Source organism: Sphaeramia orbicularis, chromosome 22 (genome assembly GCF_902148855.1).
Source record: "Sphaeramia orbicularis chromosome 22, fSphaOr1.1, whole genome shotgun sequence".
Taxonomy (NCBI): domain Eukaryota; kingdom Metazoa; phylum Chordata; class Actinopteri; order Kurtiformes; family Apogonidae; genus Sphaeramia; species Sphaeramia orbicularis.
Window position 1 is genome coordinate 33,767,676 of NC_043978.1, and position 16,159 is coordinate 33,783,834.

The 16,159-nt window shown below is 40.4% G+C and overlaps 1 protein-coding gene across 3 annotated transcripts in view; it reads left to right on the plus strand.

Annotated features, from left to right (window-relative positions):
• The window catches only part of ttll5 (tubulin tyrosine ligase-like family, member 5), a 47,888-nt gene that overhangs the window by 15,264 nt on the left and 16,465 nt on the right, over positions 1 to 16,159 (plus strand). For 2 of the 3 annotated variants that reach the window (XM_030126364.1, XM_030126365.1), the window contains exons 14-28: positions 9 to 70; positions 1,809 to 1,900; positions 2,449 to 2,490; positions 3,401 to 3,508; positions 3,615 to 3,706; positions 4,229 to 4,291; positions 4,921 to 5,066; positions 5,331 to 5,601; positions 8,688 to 8,805; positions 9,263 to 9,409; positions 9,542 to 9,633; positions 9,771 to 9,919; positions 10,156 to 10,743; positions 11,584 to 11,771; positions 13,413 to 13,552. In XM_030126364.1, coding sequence (XP_029982224.1) covers positions 9 to 70; positions 1,809 to 1,900; positions 2,449 to 2,490; positions 3,401 to 3,508; positions 3,615 to 3,706; positions 4,229 to 4,291; positions 4,921 to 5,066; positions 5,331 to 5,601; positions 8,688 to 8,805; positions 9,263 to 9,409; positions 9,542 to 9,633; positions 9,771 to 9,919; positions 10,156 to 10,743; positions 11,584 to 11,771; positions 13,413 to 13,552 — 2,298 coding nt within the window. The remainder of the gene's footprint in view (positions 1 to 8; positions 71 to 1,808; positions 1,901 to 2,448; positions 2,491 to 3,400; positions 3,509 to 3,614; positions 3,707 to 4,228; positions 4,292 to 4,920; positions 5,067 to 5,330; positions 5,602 to 8,687; positions 8,806 to 9,262; positions 9,410 to 9,541; positions 9,634 to 9,770; positions 9,920 to 10,155; positions 10,744 to 11,583; positions 11,772 to 13,412; positions 13,553 to 16,159) is intronic. The other variant, XM_030126366.1, reaches the window with a different exon arrangement.

A 16,159-nucleotide genomic window follows, 5' to 3' on the forward strand; every position in this document is an offset into this window, starting at 1 on the left:
ATTTCCAGTGATACACCCTTGGATCTGAAGATAAAGGCCAGTATGATTGCAGACATGTTTTCACTTGTGGGTGAGTACATGCAGACACGCTGAACGTTGAATAATATCTTTTAATTCAAATCACAAATTTTGCAAAAATAATGACAGCTTTTTGACTTCGACTCTGCTGTTTCTAACATCTGTGTTTCACCATATTTTTTCCATTCTTGTCACACTTCAAAAGTACAGATGCTACTGTTGATGTCCTTTTATAACCGGCAGATTTCAAACTGGTGGAGACAGTTGTCTTTTGTTTAATGCTTAATGTTTTCCCGACATTCCACTAGTTGAGTTTGCGCAAACTGCTGAAAATAGATATATGCCCTCATAATGGGTGCTCCAGTGTTGAGAGAATAAACCACAGCCTTCATTAATTAAAATGAAATAACTTGTGGACAGAATTGTTTTATAGTCATTAAGCTTTCTTGAGAAACTGGAGCCTACATGTCAAAATAAAGCAATCTTTAGCTTGAAGACATAAAAAAATACCTAGCCCAAGGCAGGGATAAACACTGTTTACACAACAGTGTTTGAAGCAGGGAATGATGTGTCTCCTTTACATCTCCTCCCTTCTTAATTGTTGAATCAAGGAGAAATGCCTAAGAATATTTGCTCATATGTAAGTTCAACACAAGTTTCATACGCTACACACTGCAGGCACGCACATACAGACTAAGACTAAGACAGTGTTTTTCCATCTACATGTTTGACTATAGTTAAAGAGTTAGAGTAAATATGCAATTATTAATCAAATGTTTTTATCTCTTGATTATTTAACTTCACTTAATCCTACTTTATCCTTCTTATCATTAAAAGCATACACGGAGCCTAGTGATTAGATTCCATTGAAACTGGCACTCAAGTATTAAATCTAACTGTGGTTTCTGCCTAATGATATTAAATGAATGGCTATTGTGTGTGCAAGTGTGTATGTGTGTCTGCACATGTGCATATGCTTTTTAGCCTTGGCCATGCTGTGGCTTGAAACCCTCCCGGCTCATTAAATGACAGAGTAGAATCATAAATTGCCAGTTATCTTTGGACTGAGACATTACTGTGGGTCTGGGGAAAATGAGCAGTGGCATGTAAAACATAGCACATCTATTATGTACCAAACAAAGTCGCTGTTGGCTGATAACATTTGGGTTTCATCCCAGACCTGTAAATAATGACAGCATTCCATTAGCATTCATTTTCCGCCTGTGTGTAGCTGTCGGCTCTGTGTCACCCATGTTTGTAATAATTGCTGTGTTTAGGCAAGAGCGTGGCAGCAGCCTGATTCTTACCTGACGGCTTGGATGGAGTAGAGCAAATAGCCTTGAGCTCCAAGCTGTCAATAGACCTAATTCAACCAGAGAGTAACTCTAAGATACAACATAAACATTTCTTTTGCATTTCACTATCATCGCTGGTTAACTGAGGGGGAGTGTTGAAATAATAACCAGAGGAGCATTGATTGGAGTTTTATTGACAGGGTGGGAACATGTTGATGGAATGTGTGCGTGTGAATCACAACTATTCACTCTTAACATCTACCACTGAGATGCGCCAGAACCTAGTTAAAATAATGCCTTTCAAACATCATATCTCATCATATTTTTTTTTTTTATATTATTGATGTATTTCAGTGCATTGTTTCACTTTTCTACAGTTTCTTGCACAATCATTTCAGTTCTGACTTAATACATAAAGGTCATGGGAATTAGTAATATATTTTTAACCTGATGTCATGCAGATACCAGTTTACGTCTTCCTGTTTTATGGCTTAGGCTTTGTGTGCCAAGACCCCCTAGCGAGGAAGTCACGGACTGACCGAGTCACCCTGGACCCCAGCCTGAAGCATCTGGCCCAAAAAACACAGGTACTGGTCTCTCACATGCACAGCACACACCAAAGCCAAGCATTGCACTCATTTACTCTGCCTTGTGAAATATTCCCACTCTTGTCTTGATCTCTCTGTTGCTTACAGTACATTCTTGCCACTACCATCGAGCTCCTCATGGAAAAATCACTATAATGCAAAACAACTGTTAATGTAATTACAGTGTTTGAATGACATCAGTTAATAAGTGCAACACTGTTTAGCTTATTGTTTTATCATTTCCAATCAAGTGACTAATGGTGTTACTAGGCCTCATTGTCTAATGATACAACAGCTAATGCACTTGGCTCCGTCTGCTTGACTACTGCACCCAGATTTGGTGCTGGATCTGCTGAAGGGAGATTACTAAATCAGACAGATTTCTACTCCACCTTATATTGTATAAAGGGCCTGTTAACACATACAGTAACAATGTTTCATTGTTACATAGACATGTAGGTGTAGTGTGTATGCTTCACAAATGCAGAATGTGTCAGAGTAATACTGATGTTCACTCATAGCTCATTGTGTTACTCATTGCTTCTTAGAAACCTTTCTCTGCACAGAAAGCTCCCGCACACGGCATAGTGGTAAGTTTCCTTCAGACTCATCCATAATAATCTATCTTTGCCTTGTCCTTTTGCACTTCCCTGATGCCTGTTTCATTACCGGTAAGAAATTGCCTTTTGCTTTTTGCTTATCTGATTATGTGGCTTTACTATTTTTCACAGTGACAGACAGATGGCTGATATCGATTCGTAATGCACTGTTTAGTAGAAAACTCATTACATTAGGAAAGTGGCCTTTGTAAGCAAGTGCTTGAAATGCTGCAATGCACCACTTGACTCGAAAACTCTGTCTGCCAGAGTCTCAGTTTCTCAGAACTACCTAAAACATGCCCAATATAAACCCTAGGCTGAACCCCTGAGGCCTACAGGAAACCTGTCCTCTCTTTTTACTCTGATTATGGACAACAGATGAGACTTTTTTAGTGGGATTAGGCCATGTCACTTTTTGGCTGCCTTTGTATCCCCCCAGCCGTGTGAGACAAATTAAACGTAATCCCCCAGTGATTTAGATGACAAATTTTGTACGTGATCCGGTGGGATTGTGCCCCGCTGTCTGGTCCAAGTTCCAACCTGCATGCCAGAGTTGTCAATCACAGCCTGGTAGTGCACGGAGTGGGGAGGGAGCCAGAAAACCAATCCATAGCAAAAACACAGAATAAAAGAGGACATGTTGTTTTTTTTTGGTTGCTTAAGATATCATTTACATTTTATTTTTTAAAATTGAAGCCATTTAAGTTTATATTGTAGAGTATGAGATGACTTTGTCCTCAAGAATGTAAGAATTCTTAACAATTTTGAAACATGGAATATTTAACTACATGAAAAAACACTAGACACTGGTATGCATTTGTGTTGGAAAGGGAAATGGCAGTACATGGACATGAATCAGTTTGGGATAATACTGTTTGGTCTGTGCTTTTCTCCTGTGTAGCGACAGAGGCCTCCATCAGCCAGTAACTCTGAAACAGAAGGGATGAAAGACAAAATAGGAACCAAACAAGGCCAGGGAGACAGCACTCTAAATTTGACTGCTGAGGAGGTAAAGTCTTTACAATGACAGTGTGACATTTTGTACATTTTACTAAACGTGGCAGGCTGAGAAGCAGAATATACGTGGAGTCATGTGTTTTCATTCACTTATATAGGTCAAAGTGTTGAGGAGGATAAAGGAGGAGTATGAAAGACGGGGAGGCTTCGTTAGAATCTTCCCCACCGCAGACACATGGGAGCTCTATGGGTAAGCTGAACCAGAAAGCAGACTGATCACTAGTAATCCCCTTTGTCTACATTGTTGCTCATTATTAATATTATCGTTAGTGGCTAAATGAGTGCAATCAGTGTCTAAAACCACACCACCAAACTTCTTTTGACTCTCACCACTAGAAGCACCAGAAGGTGTACGCTACAGAGTCACTGACCTTTCATCTTTTTAAGGTATTTTTAGGTCTCTGGTACTTAAAGCCCTTATTTATGAGGAAATCCATCTTTGTGCTTACAATTCATATTCCTATGTGAGGATTTGTTGCTTGATTAGGTCCATGGCTGCCTTAGCAGTGGGGATTTTGTGGCAGTTTTTTTCAAAACGCATTTATTGAGTGGTCTGGGAAATTATCAGTGCATTTAATAGTGGCTGCTTCCAGAGTAGCTAAATCACAGAGGCCTCATTTTAACACATTCGCCGCAAAATAAGGAGGTCGAGGCTCATTCGGGCCCCTGCCTTTATGATTATTGTAATTTGCTTATTATCTTCTTCTCTCAGTGGATATCTGGAGTCCAAGACATCAATGAACTACATGTTGGCAAACAGACTTTTCCATGGAAGGTAAGCATTTCCATTGTGGTCGGGATTGGGGAATAAATCTCTCCATCAGTTTGTGGAAATGGTTGGATTCGAATGTGGCGTTTGTTTGGTTTCGATTGGATAGGTGAGAGGAGCAGCTGAAAAGATGTTGCATAGTCAACTTTTCCAGCATGTGTCCGATGTCTCTGTGGCATCATGGCGTCAATTTGGGGCAGGAGGAGAGAGACTGCTATAGATGAACTGTGCCTTTTTATTGAACCGCAGTTTTGTTATTATAATACAACGTGCATTTATGTTATTTAAATCAGTGTGTGCCTTCAAGTTTTAACCACAGGTTTTATTATTGCACAATATCATCTGGAGATTTGGCCCCCAACTAAGCCTATCTGATTTTTCCATAGTTGTCCGGAGTGATATTGTTTCTGCAAAAGCTGGTGTTATTATCTGGACTTTATCCTTTTTCTTTTGGTTCATCATCACCGTCTGGAAAAACTACTTAACCACATTAATCCCTTTTTGAGCTGGCTTTAGTTCAAGATTAAATTTACGACAAGGGTTCTGCAGCATGCTCTGTAACTGATAACAATAAACATATAAATTGTTATTGTTTTTATTACCACTGTGTTGACATGTCTTGTTCTGTCTCTCAGAAATGTGAATGTGCAGCTGCAGGTGGACGTGGTCCATGGCTGTCACGTTGTCCAGTATGAGAGGAAGCTGCTCTCTCTGGAGGCACGTAAGAGAAGACAGCGCCACCTGACTCATCGCTCTACGGCAGGGAAAAAAAAGAAATCTGGTAGGCTTTTATTCTGCCTCAGTTCAGGAAACCACTTTAATTCTCATCTGAAACTAAGGAGACTGTAGCTAAGTGGGACAACATCACACGCTAATGCACTGTTGGTTCCAATAAATAACTCCCCTGTGTCACGGTGAGGTTGGCCAAATATGACTCTGAATGAGTTCATTTCATTGCAGTAACAATAAAAGGCCTATTTTGAGTGTATGTGTATATTTTATCCGAAATGCTAGTGATGCAACTGACATTTGTGTTTCTTTGCAGTGCTGCATACTTCAGGGAAAGAATCCAAGGCCTCCCCGACTGAGAGCAGCGGTCAGGAGGGAGAGGAGTGTGCACAGGAGGAAAGAGGGGAGGTGAAACAAGTGTGCGAGCCAACAGCACACATGGATTTGGTAGCAGAGCAAAGAAGTCAAGTGGCCACACCACTGGATCGTCTCCATAGAGAGGCTGTGTCCAGCTCAGAGGCAGCCACGCGTAATGCCAGGCCTAGAGTCAACCTGCTTAACATCCTTCAGCAGGGGTGGGACCTCAGGTCAGTCTGTATTCTGGGCTGAAGACTGTGTTGGCAGCTCCCTCTATACCTTTCTTTTCCCTCTCTTTCACTTCCTTTACTATTTACTATGGACAAATATAAAATTATGCGCCCAACAAAGAGGCAGAACCTCAAGAACCTTCAAAATAAAAATTATGTTCACAGATTCAATTCAATTCAATTCAAATTCAATAAATAAGGCTTAATATTTTTACTCCTTTACCTAGTCATTAGATAGGCATTCTCGTGGACACTTTCTCAACTTATTCATATGCAAAAGCGCTGTTGCTTACAGTGCATTACACTACAGATCAGCTGCAATAGACAGAATGAGAAAGGATTTGACGTAAGATAAAGGCGTGAAAGTATTGTAAATGTAACATCCACTTAAACCATTGTCTTTTTTAGGCAGGCCTTTCTAAAGGTTCATAATGTAATACTTTGTGATATCTGGCTGTCAAGTTGCACCATCCAGCTGAAAAAAAAAACACACATAAAGGCCTGTGTGTCCTTTATGAGTCAGTGTTTGGTTGGTGCATTACAGGAATTATTTTAGTTGAGGGGATAATAACTCTGTCCACACTCCCAACTGAGTGGGTGATGCTAATGTACCATAATGCTGAGGCCACCTGGAATGAAAAATGGCTAAAGTTCCCATAACTTAACACTTATATTTATACCGTTTACATGCATATATTAAAGACTTCTGTAATGGTGTTTACAAAACAGAGAGTGTAAATGATGTAGGTGATTTATGTTTTTTATAATCACCTTTCTGTGTCTCTACTACAAATTACCAGTCAAATGTCACCACAGACTTTTCATCAGTATACATTCTGACTGACTAAACACAGATCAGCTCAAATGGTGACTGAGGTCAGACTTTGACATAGAGAGCCAAAGTACCACCCCTTCTGGTCGTGCCCCATTGGACCTTATTTTAGAGAAAGATTGCATTGCAGGTGATGGTGATGGTGAGAGATCTTTTCACCTATGATAGCTGTCAATTTGAGTTATGATTTTACATGGCAAGAAAGTCACAATTCATGGTAAAAGTACTGGACTACCAGACTATGTAAATACATAAATAGAAAGACTACACATCCAAAAGTTATGGGGGTGACATGATCATAACAGTCTCTCTCCAGAATCTGTTCTGAGTTGCTAAAGATGTCTTTGCAGCTTCAACATGATCAGACTAGTAGTGATTTTCTCTTCTTTTTCGCGTAACTTTTGAAGGACAGTGGGATTCAGGCCAAGGTAACAGCTGTTATGGTGTTGGTGATGTGTATCACATGGAACAAGAGATGCAGTCCATTGAGCAATTTCACACAAAACTATAGGCTACCTTACGAACTTCACTATGAACTGTGACTTTATTGACAAGTATCATGTGTGTTCATTTCACAAGTTATACTGGATCAAAAACTTATTCATCTCTCACAAATGGAATACTACTCATTGTTTCAGGTTCATAGGCTTATATTAAGTTAGGTTCTATTGGGCACAACAGAAGAGACAGACCTAAATACATACAATGACATACATATACAGCTATGTTTGCACATTCCTCATTCAGCTCTGCACTAACCAAGTTGTTAGCAGTAACCTTGCAACAAAATTTTGTAGATAAAACACCAATGCTGGCTAAATGACTATGTATTTGCATTCCAAAACTACTCCTAACAAAACTAACTGTCCTTAGTTCATAACTACCACATGGCCAACATGTTGTTATACACGAATGCACAGAGCAAGCTAACTCTTAGCATTAGCAAAATGATTATCTCAGGTAGGTCAGTCGTGCTGTAAACATCCAAAATGACGCGAGATGGTCTGCAACACTTCCCCCTTGTTGATGGCTAGGTAATAGTTTCGATGCACTGAAGCAAGAACAACACACTTTTCATAGCTACCTCCCCTGACATGGTTACTGCTCTCTTGTTAGTACCTGGTGGGGGTGGGACTAACAAATTTGACCTTAAATATGATTGGTTCCTCCTTAATACATCAGAAGTACAGGCTTTTCTAACTGGTTTTTTTGGTCTGGAGGTTATCCTGTGTTGTGGCACTAGAGGACTGTTGGCACTGAGCAACTTTACTTTGTCACAACTCTTATTATATTTTCACAGCTTTTCTTTTATATCACAATTTATATAAATGCAAAAAAGATGCATTTTCATGTCATGATACTTTTTAATACATTTTTTCTCCTGCTCCTGTCCTCAGCCGTACATCACTTTGCTTCTATGACAGTACTCATGTGCATATTGTATGGGCATGTTGACTGTAATCTACTGCCGGTAAAGCTCTGTCTATGGATTATTGTCTCATACAACCCAGCTTTAAAATATTTGAACTATCCCTTCAAAATAAAAATTCTGAGATAATCCCTCAATTTATGCAAAGAGAACCACCGAATACACTTTCATGCAACTTATTGTACACGACTATAATTACAGCATGTCCAACTCACACTACAGTCTCCCGTTGTTTTCTAAGTGTTCCTGAAATTATAATTTAACAAGGAATTATCATTCAACAAGTCTGGGTTTGTCAAAAATTCCTCAGTGCTAGCCAGGACTGTGCAAGAAGCTGGGAAATTATAGTCCAGAATATCATTGCTTGTGTTTGACAGGTATTTCCAAAACATCTTTTTCAACAGCAATATTCTGACAGTCCTCTTTGCAGTTTCACCTATACCACAAAAGACACTTCATCATTTTGATACCTGTGCAAGACAAGATACACTGTGTTTCGACAACTTCTGGCTGAAAGTGATACATACCTGTTTTTGTTTTCTTTCTTTCTGGATGAAATGTCTGCAAATGGAATGAGGACAACTGTTGTTCTTTCTGTTGTAACACCTGCATCCCAGATTTCAAAGCAACACAACATTCTTTACTGTCAGTTCTCGGCAAACTAGCTGAAGACAAAATGTATAATCTTTATTTATCAACTGCCAGGAAGGAAAAGGAGCTGAAGTTATTCCTTATGTGTGTGTCTGTCTTTTCTTTTCCGTTGTTTTACCTTTTTCTAGTTGCCTTCCTGACTGTTTTTTTCTCTTCTCTGCTTCTCCTCTCCAGTAAAGTCCAGGCTCGAATGGCTTTTTCTTCCTACCTGCAGCGAGTCCAGCAAAGACTTCTGGCAGAGAGCAGAGCCAACACCATCCCAGCTTGGCCAGACAAGGACAATGACCAAATGGTACAATAATACAGTAACTATTTTTTTTCTAAACTCCTTTTCCAAATAAATGTACAGGGGTGGAATGCCCTGGGGAATTGTTTCCTTTTCATGTATATATGCCAGATTTCCCCTTATGATTATTGTGTTACTCATCTGTACCTTGGCTTTAGTTGAAATGTGCAGAAACCACACCAGAGGGAAAACGTGGTCTTTGTAAAAAGACTCGTTGGTGCATTGGAATGGCATATATCATCATCATCATCATCATCATCACAGACCTTAAAACTTTTGGAAAAAACACATGCGTGCTTAATGCTGATCTCTAGGGAGGCCATTGATTTTCAAAGGTGTTTTAAGTGGCATTGAACACTGAGAGGGGAACACACAGACAGCATTTACACTCAAAACACAATCAATCAGTGGATCAGGAAGGCGATAATAAAAGATTTCACATGTATGTTTTTCGTCTGCACAGGAATTGGTGATTCGATTCCTGAGGAGAGCTGCCAGTAATCTTCAGCAAGACATAAAGGTTGTTCTGCCCAGTCGGCAGCTACCACTCCAAGACCGCAGACGCATCCTGTCCCACCAGTTAGGGGAGTTTATCCACTGCTACAACAAGGTACTCATTCCCACACTCCTGTTTTAACCCAAATGGACATTTCTTCGAGATGATGCAAACACACAAGACATCATGCTGTTTCTATTCAGACTCAACAGAGCATCTGCTTTCTTTTTTACTCTATCTCAACAGGAAACCGAACATATGGTGAAAAAGCAAGAGAACAGTAAAGAGGGGCATTGTGTTAACCATAGTGTTTTTCAAGAGTACATCACTGCCGCAAGGTTTGCAAATTGGCAAACACACTTACCATTGTTCTGTATTTGGCACTTTTCTGTTCCAGATAAATGCTACTGAGTGAAGACTGATCTCAATCTGCTATACCAATTTATCTGCTCTCCTTTTTTTTTTTTTTTTACAGTGAAAACGATCTGGAGGAAGTACTGACATACTACACTCAGAAAAATAAATCAGCCACTGTCTTCCTAGGAACAAAAGTCAGGAGTGTTAAGAAAGACGTTCATAAAACGAATGCCTCACAAGAGCCAGGCAACTGTGAGGTTTCAAAAAGTGAGTTTTGTCTTCATTTTTTCCTTATTTTTTCACATTCACATAGTATACTGGAATTCATATGTTTAGATTTTTAAACCCAGAAAAGTAGAGGGAAAAACATTGAGTCATCTGGGGTGAAGAAAAGGTCAGCTTCAAACAATTAGCACTCACTGGGGGAAAACAAATGTGTGTCAGAGCAGTGGAATGGCTAACTGATGATAAAGGAGCTCTGGCTTCTTTCCTCCTTTGAACAGCTCTGCCTGTGTCCAGAGAAGATTCCAGTGCTTCAGAGTCCTCGCTCTCCACAGGCAAAGTCAGCAGTGACCCAGACATCAAGGCCGCTGAGAGTCAGATCTCTTTGCGTGCCGTTCCTGAAGATCAACAGGCAGCGTTTAAGAGCAGATCTGCTAAAACCCAGCCAGAGGTCCAGGCCTCTCAGCACTGCTCCAACTTCCCTGCGACTTTAGACTGCACCCATATCCATCTGCAGCACTGCTCCCCCGTTCCAACATCCCTTCCTCTCCACTGTCCACCTCCACCGCCTCCCCCTCAACCACCGTCCTATGCACAGTCCTTAGCCAAGTCCCAGTTCTGCCAAATTGAGGCTCTCTCTGATCCCCCTGCATATACGTCTGCCCCCATTATCACCCAGCCCCCAAGAGCAGTGTGGCCAACTGCTTCCACTGGCCCTAACACAGTGTCTACTGAGCAGCCCACTCAGGTGCTCAGGAGGATTCAGTCCTTTACTTCATCCACACCCAGCTCTGGAGCACCCTCCTCCATTCCGGGTGCCATGCACATTTACAGCCAGAAGCTCTCTAGACCCACCTCTGCAAGCCAAGGTAAACTCATTACTCTTCATGCCCCAAAAAATCTTTGTTAGCATATTTCATCTTTGTAGACTTCTTGTACATAAAGTCAAATCCTCCTGTTTGTCTGATCTGCATCTCAAATGCTTCCTTTGCCCATAACTAATCATAAAACCCAACAAGTATATACATATTAACATTATTTCTGAGTGACATGGTTGAAAAGTACCAGCTAGTGCTGGACGATATACCAAAAGAACTGTTTTAACAGTTTTTAATTCCTGTACTGCAAGAATTTTTCGACAAATGCCATATCATACCAGAGATGTTTAGTGTGTTAGAACTCCTATTGACTATGCATACACTTCTTACCAACAATTGTAACTTCATAACAATATAATTCACTTCCCACAACTTACTCCTTATACAAACATAACAGTACTGGACCTATGTGAAAAGGAACAGTTGTTGACTTCTATTTATTTTTATGTTCTGTTTTTACTATTTTGCAGTCTGTACAGTTACCATTCTGCAGCTGTTTCATGCATACTTTTACTTAATATATTGTATAATTTTGTGGGACCAAGTAAACCCTAGATACCTCCAAGCCAATTAAAGTCTGTTCGGTCATGTCACATTTGATTTATTTTCTTCACTATAAAATCTAAAACCTGTATAAGGACCTGCAAACATATACTGCTATACTGTTGTTGTGAAATGTATTTTTGGTTCACACATGTTGGGTTTATACATATACTATTTATTCTGGCTCTTGGATCGACATGTTTCTGTTTTCCTCTGGTTAAGACCTGATCTTCCTTTTACTAGGTTCATTTTTGCTTGTGACATGTGTGTCATTGTTTTCTTTATCAGCTGTCAAGATGAGCAGTTCCACTAAGTTGAAGTCAAACTCCCTGGGGACGATTAAAGAGTTGAACTCTCTGTCGGCCCAGGCTCAGTCAAACCAGCAGGCCTTCATTTCAGCTCTGCAGAAGCTGGCTGACAAGCAGGTTGCTCGCCACTACGCCACCTCTAGTCACATCAACCTGCTGACACAACATGTGAGCCAATTTATGTTTAGATCGACCTCTGTAACCTTCTAAGCCGACAGCTCCTCCCGCCTGAAGCAGGAAGTTTCACCGTGTTCTCACAAGAAATGATGAGTTATTAAGCAATTGTAAACTGATCTCTAAAACGCTTCATGTATGGAACAATCTGGCCCCTCTGCAGTAGTCTCTCACTGTGAGGTCTCTGATATTTCTCTTTGTTGATGCATAAACCTGGCTCTGACCCCATGCTGATTGGCGGCATCTAGCTGCTCATTCATTCAGCAGACCTGTTGGAGCCGGAGGGTCTGCTGCCTTGCGCTGCACACCTTCTGTCTTCTTCTGCCTTCTGCTCGCCTGCAGTCTGTGGGCTGGAGGAGGTGTGGGGGTGGGTCTGGAACTGGGTTTGAAGCTGGCTGGCCCAAACAGTGGTGAGCCGCATCAAGCCTCAGCTCTGTGTGAGGTCTCATTATCAGATGCTCCATGGGGGAGTGATTTTGGTTGATACTTAACAAGCAGCCACTTTTTTGTGGTAATTGATGCTTATAAATAGAGGAATGTGGCAAATTGGCACTGAGCAGGGGAGCGGCAGGTACGTTGGCTCCATCACCCCTTATTCCTATACTCCCCAAGGGTTTGTCATACATCGTGGGGAGCCCTTCAACCTATCCCCTCCCCACCTCCTCATCATCCTCATCCTTTTCTGCCTCACAGGAGCTTTTTCTGTCAGAGATTGTTTTTCTTGTGATGGCACCAGACCACACAGACTGCTGTTTTTATAGCTTCCTTTTGACTGTACATTATCCTGTCTATCTTAAAGGTGCTAGCCGTATATTCTATGACTAGCAAATCTGGGCACGGCAGCAGAATAAAATGGTTCAGTGTTTGAGCTCAAAGGCCTCAGAGTTCATTTAGTTTTTTTAAAGGCTCCGATTAGAAGTCATTAAATCACTTTCTGAACTTAACAGAAAACACTGTAAACATGAACAACAGCCTGTTTTAGTAGTTGACCTCTAAGGTTTCAGTAATTACTCGCTCTCATGCTAGGTAGTATACACAAAAAACTGAAATTGAACAACTTCTGGCAGTAGCACATATGGCAATGTAAATAAAGTCTAATGCTGAGAAGGTGGAGTAGGTAAGAAATCCTTACAGCTTAAATCAAATATTTTAGCAGCTTTTCAATTTTTATGTCAGACATTAGTTCTATAAATAAAGTAAAAAAAAACTCACTCCATTTATATTTCGGGACTGAACATCATAAAAAGAGTGTAATGCAGAGGTTTGTTTCCTACGCTGTTGCTGATGAGGTTGTAAACAGCTTTGGAGTCATGATAAGTGATTTGATGAAGGCAGCGGAGGGAGCCATCTGGATTTAATGCTGAGTGAGCGGAGACTAGCTGTGCCATGTGCTGTGTGTATGTTTCACACAGCTCTCATATACAAGAGATTAAGGTGGTCAGTGTGGGGAGGAACAAAATGTAAGCCTTTATTCATCAAAGACTGCCAGAGCTTTAGACACTGGAATGAATGTTACACAACTAACTTAATATTCATAGAATTAGTCAGACCCTATGTCTTGATACAGCAGATGTATAGGAATTTACTTTATAATGAAGATTATTTATCTCTTAAAATGTAATCCTCTTCTACTAGTTGAGCAACCTGAACCTGGCCAATAGGATGTTAAGCAGAGAGGGCTTCACACTTCACCCAAAGGTCCAGCATGCTGCTGCTCCAACACAAGGACCAGTGAAGGCGATTCATTCTGGATCAGATCTACCCAACAGCACAAGGTGAGTCCAGACAAATGTGGTATACAGTTCTCGATTGTTTTTTATTATTTAGAGCGTATTTTAATATATTGTATATTTAGATATTAAAATAAATATGATCAGATTAAATGTATTTTTTTGTAACTGTACAGTCAGTAGATAGATTTTGCTACCAAGTTTTGATTTATGCCCATTACAAGACTTCTACCCCTCACTTTTCAGACACACATTAACTCCACTGTCATTACAGAGAGATGGTATCACTTCAGCAATTTAATCTATTTTCAATTTGTAAAAAAATGATACAGTTCTCTTATACAGTACATAAGCATGTCCGTGCTCTTTATGGTCATATTTCCCCATTGTGCTCACATGGACTGTTTATTTGCCCTCCCCTGAGGCAGCAAAGAAGGAAAAGTGTGTTACAGTCTCAATGGGATTCATTGCCAAGGTAAACAGAGTGACTCTCCTCTGAGTGCCTGGAGTGTGAGATGCTGTGCTGATGCACGCAGACAAAGAATACGTACCAGCACTCTTGCTTTTTCCATCAAGAATGGGGCTTATACCTCAAAAATAAGTTCAAGTAAAAAATGAAATACTGTACAAAGAAAGTTTCTGTCTTGAGACTGCTACGTGTGAAATACTCCGAAGAATATTAAGGTGTCAGATATTATTCACTTTGGCCAAATTACTATCCTGAGGATTTTGAGTGTAATTGACTTAAGAAAAGTTTTTACTGTTACTGACATTTAGATTGTGGTTAACTATTTGGTCACACTCAATAGAATCTAAAGGCTTTTTTAATGGTCTCTGACGAATTTTTAGATTGGAGATTGTTAGTCTTTGGAAAAGGTTTCTGGAGTGCCAACAGTCCCTCGGGCAAGTTAGTTCAATGTGTGCCTGGAAATTGGCATTTTTCCCCCCATTTTAATTGTACTTTGTGGAGCTAAGTAGCAGTAGAATTGGCTGCTGAGTGTGAAGCGTGCTGGCAGCATGGAGGGGTTAAGGCTGTGGTGGGGGTGGCACCACCCACTGAATCAGTCTGCTCAGACTCTCCTCTCTGCAGCCACTGAAATCCCCCTTTCCTCACCCCGTACTCACCCTTCTCACATTGCTTTTCTGCCTAGAGATAGAGGTGTGAGTAACACAGAAGGCTAAGTGTGATCACATGACTCATGCCTGCGCTGTCCATATGCAGGTGAGGAGTATCTATGGTTAAGCATCTATGCCCACCCTCCTTTTATTTTTGTTTTGATGTGTGAGTGACACTGACGTCGCAGACAGCTTAGCCCTGATCTTTGACTCTGTTTTTCCAGTCCAGCCCTTCCTTATGTGTTGAGCTGTCAGGGAATTCCTGGAATGTCTGGCCCTTTCCCTTTTTAAAATGTTTTTATTTCCACAAACCAAGAAAGAGAGTTTTAATAGAATTTATAATTTTACAGATATCTTCACCTTCCTTTTACATATGACACTAAGGAAATAGAATCATCCTGCTTCTCAGGCTTGGACAGATCATATTTTCCTACTGTGAATTGAGTCATTTCCTTCAAATAATTTAATATGAATGGTACACATCCATATACTGCTTCTCATATATTGTTTTGGAAATAGAATCTATGACATCTTCACATGCCAGCTTTTCACAGCCCTTGTTAATCATAATATTCAGAGAAGGAAGTGTGTACAGTAGCTTTTGTTGGAAGCTTATTTTAAAAGTCTCCAGAAAACATATTGCTCCATTTATCTTCCCATTTATGACTGGCTTGCAATACATAAAGCGCTCTTGTATGCCTGGTATTCCCAGCACTTGGTTTGGAGTTCACCTCTTTTTGCAGTGAAATGTCTTTAATAAGATATTAGGATAAATTGCTTTGATTTAGCCTCTGTGCTGTTTCTTATAACACAGTTTCCTGAGTCCCTCCCCCCCTACAGTGGGGATGGTGCTTTGTGCCAAACACACTGAAACTGTTAAGCACACTGGCTCTTTAAGCAACCACAGGGGTGAAGTATGATGGTTTTCAAAGAGGAGTACGGCTCTTTGAAGTGTTGCTGCCAGCATCTACCAGGTATGCTGTATCAGCACGCTGAGAGCTGCTGCCTCACTCCAGTGTGCAGACAACCAGAGGACTTTAAACCATAACACACATTTCATACATTTCTGACCACCTCCATTGTGTGTTAGCAAAATAATGTAGGAAAAATGGCCATGCACCCAGTCTGTTGTCAAGGCAACTTCTTTAAAATCATCCTCATTCATAGCAAAATTAGTTGTCTTCAGTATTAAAAAGAGTCATAATTTTACCTTAATTTCTCATTCAAATTTATAGCTTAAGTAAAAAAAAATTGTAGTATTTTGTACTCAACCCAACAATATCCTTTTAGTCATATTCCCTCCAGCATGGCTTGCACTAAAAAATATCACAGCTCAACTCTTACAGGGTATTTTTAGTTCCGCTCAATACTTTGACAGATTGTTGTTTGACTTGGTCACATTTTGTAAGGACATACTATTCCAAAGGATTTTATGACGGCCCATTTGCTTAACCGACAACCCAACTAATCAGAAAAACTCTGGTGAAAATTTAAAACTTCTTTGATGGGGGACAAAGTTCCACAAATTTGTTTTGA